The following is a 9,843-nucleotide window of genomic DNA, read 5'->3' as shown; positions in this document are numbered from 1 at the left end:
TTACTGAATCAATGTGATACAGCTCGCCATGCCATTCCTTCCTGTCATGCCTTCTTTTTTTTTTTTTTTGCTGAGCTGCAAGGGAAGGTTGAGTCGGAAATGTATGTACAATTAAAAAAAAAAAAAAAAAAAAAAAAAAAAAATGTCCTGTGTATCTATATTAACTGTGTTTCTTATTACTTTATACAATACTGTACATTAATAATTACAGTAAACACGTTTTACTGTACAATGACACTTTATAGGTGCTCTTGTTTTTTTTGTAAGTACAGGAACTTTCTGGCAACTCTAGCTCTAAATTTGAGAATTATTTCCCAGCGTGCAGTCAAAAAGATATGTGCTAGTGCGTTGTTTGTTTCACAGTAATGCATCCGTCAACATTTCTTGAACATTTTAAATACATTATTCACATAAGCCAGGGGGGGATATAACTTTCACATCTACTGAGTGTAAAAGTTGCTGCTTGACTCCAATAAAACGACTTAATATTTCAGCACAATTCAATGTGAATGCTTTGGGAACCGAACATGCCACAATCAATATGATTAATACATTTGTCTGACCTGACTGCTTTATATTGCCCGAGTCCAGCCTGAAACCGGCCTGCTGCTCATGCATATTTATGATCTCATTGCCTTGAGGTGTAGCTTTGTATTTGTCACCAGGGGTGATGAGGGGTTTAACAAGGGCTGATGAGGGTCAATTGATTGTTTGTCTGTTCTTGGTTTGATGTATGTTTTATTGCTGCGTTTGTCTTCTTTGCAGCTCTTCCGGTGGGTCACAGGGGTAATGTTGTTTGACATAATATTATGGATTATGTTTTCTGTTAGTTGTGGGGATTTATATTTAAATGACTGACTGCAGTGCTGTTTTTTTTTTTTTTGTTTTTTTTTTGAGCCCTTGAGCCCCCCATGAGTAAGCCTGCCAAACTCCTGATTGCAGCTACATATCTGAGCCTAGTTGTAAGGTAATGAGAACAGGTTTTACAGGGTCTGAAACCAGAGATCAAGTTGGACAGAGTAGAGAAAGGGAGCAGGAGGGAACTGAGCCCTGCTGGGCCGATGCCTCTCAAGTACCTGTGGCTGTGGACTGTGGATTAAACACCAAGAAGCTAAGTATTGCATGGTTTGGATCTATACCTGAAGTTTTTTAACAACATTAACGATTTAGGGAAAGGAATAGGTTCTTGATTGTAAAGAAGAGACACAGAGACAGTGAAAGTGATTGGCTACAAGGAAAGCCAGATATTGATTTGAATAACTGAGCAAAAGGTTGTGTGGAGTGTCAGCTACAAATCTAAGTACATTACTGTGCGCTGATGTTTGGGGGAAAACAACAACAAAACACCAACCTTAATTTATTCTGTTTATTAAATAAACATTTTCATAATATTTCCCTTTATTTTCAAATTGAAATAATTCCTCTAATTGTGTGGAAACATTGGGGATATTGCAATGGGTCAGACATTAAAGGTGCATTATGATGCAGTACAGCTTTTGATAACAATGCATTATATGCACACTTGAATAGATGATTATTTCACAATACTAACAGAGATTGTCAATACTAGTTACTTATTAAAAGTCTGTTGTTAATACACCATTAATTCAAATTACCATTGCATTACCGACATGTATGATCTTAGTATGCCGTTAAGTCTACCCATAAATATGAACTTAAGGCAGAGCCTTAAAGTTTCTCATACTTAAAAACACTCCTGGAGCCTGTTTTGCTGGCATATTTAAAAAAAATACAGTACTTGTGTCTTCAGACACCCATGTGTTGTGTTTCTTTATTACGAAAATGTTATTAATCCAGGGTTTTCAACAAAGCACAAAATGCATAGTGCATTTAGTATCAAGGATCAAAAACAGTACAACCAGTTGAGTTGTGTTTTCAAAAGGAATAGCTTTCTGTATTAAACTAAAAGCCTCTTTCCTGCTGGACTTTTCTGCTTTCTGTTTACCAAAACATTATGTGTTTGGTTTTCAGTTCAAAAGTTCTATTTAAAATATAGTTTTAAACATACATTTATTTTTAGTTTTGGGTTAGAATGGTCTATTGTCAGTTTCCTGCAGATGTTTTTAAAAATCACAAAATAAAAATATAATTTGTCAGACTTAAATCAAAGTGCAGATTTTTTTAAGTAACAACCCCCCCCACACACACACACACACACCAACCTGAAATCCTGATGTATTTAAATGGGAGTTTTCTTCTTCTGATCTCCACAACCTACTCCACACTTTCAATGTGGGGGTATTGCAATGACAAATTGATTAAAAATAAAAACCTGAAAGTCTTAATTAGATAAGTATTTATCTCCTTTGCTGTTACACTTCTAAATAAGCTCAGGTGCAACTAGTCCATCTCTATGCAATACAACTAGTTTAAATACACCTGTCTCTGTAAAGTCCCACAGTTGGATAGTGCATTGATCCCTACTGTGAAGCAAGGTAGTGGCAGCATCATGATAAAGGGATGCATTGGCAGGTACTGGGAAGCTTGCCAGGGTAGAGGAAAACCTGCTTCTGCCTGCAAAAGACCTAAGTCTGGGTGGAGATTTAACTTTGAACAGGACAATGATACCAAGCACACAACCAAACCGACACTAGAGTGTCTTTAAAACAAGAAATTTGAAAATTGCCTTCCAAAGCCATGACTTGAATCTGACTGAGAATCTGTTGTAAGACTTGAAGGTTTGCTGTCCATCAACAGTCCCCATTTAATATGACAGAGCTTGAACAATTTTGCCAAGAAGAATGGGTGAATTTTACACAGTCCAGATGTGCACATCTGGCAAAGACATACCCCAAAAGACACACAGCTGTAATTGCTGCCAAAGGTGCCTCTGCCAAGTAATGACTCAGGGGGATAAATACTTATCTAAGCAAGACAAGGTGGTTGTTTTTTCATTCACTTGTTTCATACAAAATAGCTTGCCTCTTCAAAGTATGGAGTAGATTGTGTAAATCAATCCCATTGAAATGCATCAAAATGTTAGGTTGTCAAAATGTGAAAATGTCCAAGGGAAGTGAAAATGTACACTATATATATATACACTCACCTAAAGGATTATTAGGAACACCATACTAATACTGTGTTTGACCCCCTTTCGCCTTCAGAACTGCCTTAATTCTACGTGGCATTGATTCAACAAGGTGCTGAAAGCATTCTTTAGAAATGTTGGCCCATATTGATAGGATAGCATCTTGCAGTTGATGGAGATTTGTGGGATGCACATCCAGGGCACGAAGCTCCCGTTCCACCACATCCCAAAGATGCTCTACTGGGTTGAGATCTGGTGACTGTGGGGGCCAGTTTAGTACAGTGAACTCATTGTCATGTTCAAGAAACCAATTTGAAATGATTCGACCTTTGTGACATGGTGCATTATCCTGCTGGAAGTAGCCATCAGAGGATGGGTACATGGTGGTCATAAAGGGATGGACATGGTCAGAAACAATGCTCAGGTAGGCCGTGGCATTTAAACGATGCCCAATTGGCACTAAGGGGCTTAAAGTGTGCCAAGAAAACATCCCCCACACCATTACACCACCACCACCAGCCTGCACAGTGATAACAAGGCATGATGGATCCATGTTCTCATTCTGTTTACGCCAAATTCTGACTCTACCATCTGAATGTCTCAACAGAAATCGAGACTCATCAGACCAGGCAACATTTTTCCAGTCTTCAACTGTCCAATTTTGGTGAGCTTGTGCAAATTGTAGCCTCTTTTTCCTATTTGTAGTGGAGATGAGTGGTACCTGGTGGGGTCTTCTGCTGTTGTAGCCCATCCGCCTCAAGGCTGTACGTGTTGTGGCTTCACAAATGCTTTGCTGCATACCTCGGTTGTAACGAGTGGTTATTTCAGTCAAAGTTGCTCTTCTATCAGCTTGAATCAGTCGGCCCATTCTCCTCTGACCTCTAGCATCAACAAGGCATTTTCGCCCACAGGACTGCCGCATACTGGATGTTTTTCCCTTTTCACACCATTCTTTGTAAACCCTAGAAATGGTTGTGCGTGAAAATCCCAGTAACTGAGCAGATTGTGAAATACTCAGACCGGCCCGTCTGGCACCAACAACCATGCCACGCTCAAAATTGCTTAAATCACCTTTCTTTCCCATTCAGACATTCAGTTTGGAGTTCAGGAGATTGTCTTGACCAGGACCACACCCCTAAATGCATTGAAGCAACTGCCATGTGATTGGTTGGTTAGATAATTGCATTAATGAGAAATTGAACAGGTGTTCCTAATAATCCTTTAGGTGAGTGTATATATATATATATATATATATATATATATATATATATATAATGTGTGTGTGTGTGTTAAAAAAAAATAGCGACAAGTAATATCATTTCAATTCTAAATGTCAGAATTGTTTTATAATTATAATTAAACTTAAATTAAATATTATGCTATCGATATAAATGGACTATATCCCTGAAGTTTACAATGATATATGGTGTATAAAAGGGCATCTTTTAGTTCAATGTTATTCATACATTCTAGGAATATATTCTGGACTTGAAAAGGATTTGGTCTGTCTGCAGTGCAAAGTGAAAATACCTTGGGATAGGGTCAAACACAGTTCTGCTTTTCAGGTGTTCTAGTTACAGAGGAACTCCTGGTGTTCAATAAACAGCAACAACAGCCATCAGCAAGTGGCACCATAACATTTGTTGTTTGTTTTCTTACTTCACATGGTCACTCTTCAATGTATTGGTAAGTGTCTCTTTTACTCTACAAGCTATACGTTTTTATTTTATTTTATTATATATTTGTTTTAATATGCTTGGTCTACAATTGCTATGAGCTATTGGAATGTCCGGTCTTAGCTTGAAGAAAAATAAAATATAAAAATCAGCCATTCAGTGAATGTCATTGGACAGGTCCAGGGCTGTAACTTGATCCATAACCACTTGAGGGCGACAACGTCTGTTCTTCGTGTTCACTCTGTTGATGCATTTGCTCAGCAGCACTTTGTTGTGATATATAGCTGGGGAAGGTTTGTGCTCGTGGAACTAATATACTCAAGCTGCTTCCTACAAATAAGGAAAAGAAAAATTATTATTACAGATTTCAGTAATATACTTTGCTTCCCATGCATCCATTACTGCGTGAATAAGAAAAAGGCAATACAAAGTTGCATTTGCAAACAGTAGATGAATACTAAAAAGAAATTTAAAAAATAATAAAACCAAGCACATGCATAAGGCTAAGGGGCCTTCAGGAAATACACACTTAAGGCCAGGGCAATTGTGTATATATTGCTCTAACGGTACTGAGGATCAAGATTCTTCATGATTTTCCTATGTAAATATGTCCTCCATGAGCATGGTTACAGTAAAGTGGATAGGAGAAGACACTGAAATAATTTTGTTAAGAAAATGTAACAAGTTTCACTTGTTACATCATTTATTCAATTCATTTGTCTTAAATAAATGTCTTAAAATAAATTTTGTTTGCTTGGTTTGAGTATGCTTTTCACATATGGAAAAATCAATAATTGATTAGATACTGCATTGACTTTTCAAGTCAACATCAATCTTAATTTCAAGTGCCACCGCCTATGTTTTTAGTGGTTTAGATTTTTGTTTTCATTCATTAGAAATAATGTTCTCCAATTTGGTGCCTGCTTAATCAAGCTGATTAAAAATACCTAGCAGAAACAGAAAATAGATACCAAGGCTATATTTTTAAGTGACTGGAATAATTAATTATGGATGAGATAAGGGCTTCTAATGTATGTATAGAGAGGAGAAGTTAGACTAAGATGCCAATTTAGTCCATCAGCTGATCTCTCTCATTAATATAATACAATTTTAGTTTCTACATGAACATTGAAAAAACTGATAATTTTCCTTATAAAACTGCATATATCTTGGTATTCAACACAACATAAACCATAACATTCTTATAGATTGAGGATTTTTATTTTTTTATTATTTAATATAGAATAAGAATAAAATTAACAAGAATAAAACCAAACCCAGGCTACTGTCACATGATATACTAATGAAACATTTATTTCTGCTTGTGATGAGCCTCCCATAACATGATGATAGTCCTTTCAACTTCTTTTCATGTCTTTTCATGTTTTAACTGTTAGCGTGTACTACTTTGCTTTACTGTGTTAACTTTTTGCCAACAGAAGCTACGGGATTATCCCAGAAGAGGCGGACCTTGTGCCAAGACCCCTGAACAAAAAACATGTTCAAATCACCTTGGAAATTGCTGTCAAGCTGCAGCTTTGAGTACAAGGAACCCTTCCCGGGTGCTTGATGATCAGAGCTGGCACCGTTTTGAACAGGATATGGGAAAATGGAGTGCGAGCCAGACTCCCAGCAGTATGTCCACACATTTTCTCACAAATTGAAAAGCAGCTAACTCAAAAGCGGCCTATGTTAATTTTTGTTTTGTTTTTATTTGCTTTAGGTTTTAAACTCATTACCGTTTCTAAAGTCAGTTGTTTTACTGTCAATCAAAATGAAAAAGTACCAATTCTCTCTAAAGTGTGTAATTATATATTGCAAACGTATTCAGACCCTTCCCATGGTGTCCCATTTAGTGAAATTACAAAATGCTGTTTACACATTTCTAAACTTAATATTTTTTGTAAACTGGAATGCTCAAATTGAATACTTCTAAGTTACAGTAAATATCAACAAGAAATAAAGGTAAAAAACTGAAATATGTTGATTGCATAAGTATTAAGACCCATCAACTCAATATTTGGTGGATGCACCTTTGACAGCAATTACAACTGCAAATCTTTTGAGAAAAGCCTCTATCAACCTTTGCACCCCACCTCATCTTGGCAGATTTGCTCAAGCTCTCTTAAGTTGCTTGGGGATCACTTATGGACAGTAGTTTTCAAGTCTTTCCACAGATTCTCAATAGGATTCAAGTCAGGACTTTGATTGGGCCATTCAAGCACATCCACTTTCTTATTCTTAAGCCAGTCCAGTGTAGCTTTGGCCTTGTGCTTTGGATCATTGTCCTGTTGGAAGGTGAATGTTCACCTCAGTTTTAAGTCTTTAACAGACTGATCAGTTTTTCTCTAGTATTTGTCTGCACTTTGCTCCATCCAATTTTCCTTCAATCCTAAGAAGCATCCCCATAGCATGATGCTGCACCACCAGGCTTGACTGTAGAGATGGTCCTGACTGGGAGATGTGCTGTGTTGGGTCTGCACCAAATGTAATACTTAGTATTTAGACCAAAAAGTTCCAATTTGGTCTAGTGTCAACCGATCCTCGAGATTCTACATGCATTGAAGCACGTGGTGGAAGAACATTTTATGCATTGGGGCGAGTGCGGGCCACCCCTGTAGCTCCCGGAAACAAAGGCATATGCATTGAGCCTTCATGATATAGCCCTCCATTGTAGTCTATGGAACAACTACCGCAGGCCCTGGCCCCCAGAAGCTGGCATTCACTTGCTTCAGCCTTACATCTCGCAGCTTCCAGGTGCGCAAATGCCATGCTTTAGCCCACGGGCTCCGTGCCTCCAGAAGCCGCTATTCACTTGCTTTAGCTTTATTCTCTCAGTTCCGTAAACAGCGCTGCATTTGTCGCCTTTCATTTGATTCCATGGAGACGCAAATTGATAGGCTACATTTTAAACGTGATATATTGAAGAAGCCTTTATTTATCCATTTGTGTATTTATTTCTGAATGTAGGGTATTTAAGACAACGTAATAGAATGAGGACAGGTTCATGTAGCCTGTATTGCGCTCTGTATGGAAACTAGGTGCCACCTCCAGAAGCTGCAATAGGCTACACTTGCTTCCAGGTGCCGCACACGGCATGGCATTAGCCCACCGCCACCATGCCCACAAAAGCCGCTATTCACTTGCTTTAGCCTTATTCATGTACCGCTCCCCAGCCCTTCGGCGATCAAACTGCCTTCTATTACAGCCAGATATTTCAAATTTTGACTCATCAGTCCAGAGCACCTGCTGCCATTTTTCTTCTCCCCAGTTCCTGTGTTTTCGTGCATAGTTGAGTCACTTGGCCTTGTTGCCACATCGGAGGTATGCCTTTTTGGCTGCAAGTCTTCCGTGAAGCCACTTCTGACCAGACTTCTCCGGACAGTAGATGGGTGTACCAGGGTCCCACTGTTTTCTGCCAATTCTGAGCTGATGGCACTGCTGGACATCTTCCGATTGCGAAGGGAAGTAAGCATGATGCGTCTCATCTGCTGCAGTAAGTTTCCTTGGCTGACCACTGAGTCTACAGTCCTCAACGTTGCCTGTTTCTTTGTGCTCCTTTAAAAGAGCTTGGACAGCACATCTGGAAACCCCTGTCTGCCTTGACATTTCTGCCTGGGAGAGACCTTGCTGATGCAGTATAACTAGCTTGTGTCTTGTTGCTGTGCTCAGTCTTGCCATGGTGTATGACTTTTGACGGTAAACTGTCTTCAGCAACCTCAACTAGCTGAGTTTGCTGTTCCTCACCCAGTTTTATTCCTCCTACACAGCTGTTTCTGTTTCAGTTAATGATTGTGTTTCAACCTACATATTGAATTGATGATCATTAGCACCTGTTTGGTATAATTGTTTAATCATACACCTGACTATATGCCTTCAAAATCCCTGACTTTGTGCAAGTGTACCTAGAATAATTGATGTTGTTTGAAGGCAAAGGGTGGTCACACCAAATAAGGATTTGATGTAGATGTTTCTTCTGTTCACTCAATTTGCATTTAGTTAATTGATGAATATAATCTATTAACATTTTTGAAAAGCATTCTTACTTTACAGTATTTTTTCACACCTGACAGTACTGTATATGTATATAGGCTATGTAGTAATTTTAATGGTAGCCCATATTTCGGGCCATTTCACAAAGATAGAACACCTCAGAAAGTTATTTTTAAAATACCAAAAATTACACTAATGCATAATTAAAACCTTAAAATCAGCCAATAATTACATTCATCAATAACTTTAACTAAGTAGTGCTCCCCCGCTTTCAGAATAACCCTTTACACAGTAGTAGAGGTTCTCTCTCTCTCACTATCTCGATGTAACCATACATGTCTATATATCTATATAACTATGTATGAATCTATTTCACCTCACCCGATTATATTATGTATGTATTAATGTAATGTTATTGATATAGGCCAGCAATATTGTAATAGCTGCACGTGTCTGCATGCATCGCTCGTTCTCTGAATATAAACAGAGTGTAACGTCATATATCTCTGACAGATACGGCCCAAGCAAAACGCGAGGCTGTTCCAACCTAAAAACCCGGCCACTGTCCTTGCACACATGGACAACGCAACTTGTTGTTGTCACGGAAACAATGCCTGATGTGTCAATCGGTGCAGAATATTCAACTGGCATTATTACAGTATTATTGATATACTCTTGAAAGACACAATAGGGCATCGATGGTAGAATTTGGATGGAAAACAGGGACATGCAGAGGGGAGGGGAGAGGGCTGGGGCTGTTACTAGCCATTGCTGAATCGCCCAACAATTCATCAACAGCCCTGCACTATAGTCTAACCCTCCCCCTTATAAGGGCGTTTCCATTTTTATTTCATATTAATTATCTGTTTACTTCTTTCTTCTAATACTAATGACCTTATAGGGTGTAAAGTACAGTGTAATTCAATCTTTTTGATAATAAAAATACCGATTATAAGGAGGGTAGAGGTGAGAGAGCTCAAAAAGTGAGGTGGCTCGTTGATTAAGCCTAGTGCAATCGACCATAAATACCATTTTAAACCAAGAACATGAAGTGAGTTTCTGGTGCAGCAATCTTCTGACATTACTGCTACTATGCTTACATACACACGTCAATGGAGAAAAAGT

The 9,843-nt window shown here is 38.4% G+C and overlaps 1 protein-coding gene across 1 annotated transcript in view; it reads right to left on the bottom strand.

The window, feature by feature from the left end:
• Window positions 1-4,150: 4,150 nt before the first annotated feature.
• dok6 (docking protein 6) overlaps window positions 4,151-9,843 on the bottom strand; it is a 117,459-nt gene continuing 111,766 nt past the window's right edge. The window contains exon 8 of the mRNA XM_066721167.1: window positions 4,151-5,055. Coding sequence (XP_066577264.1) covers window positions 4,892-5,055 — 164 coding nt within the window. The 3' untranslated portion in view covers window positions 4,151-4,891. The remainder of the gene's footprint in view (window positions 5,056-9,843) is intronic.

Source organism: Amia ocellicauda, chromosome 2 (genome assembly GCF_036373705.1).
Source record: "Amia ocellicauda isolate fAmiCal2 chromosome 2, fAmiCal2.hap1, whole genome shotgun sequence".
NCBI classification, from domain to species: domain Eukaryota; kingdom Metazoa; phylum Chordata; class Actinopteri; order Amiiformes; family Amiidae; genus Amia; species Amia ocellicauda.
This window is presented reverse-complemented; position numbering and strand designations above follow the sequence as displayed.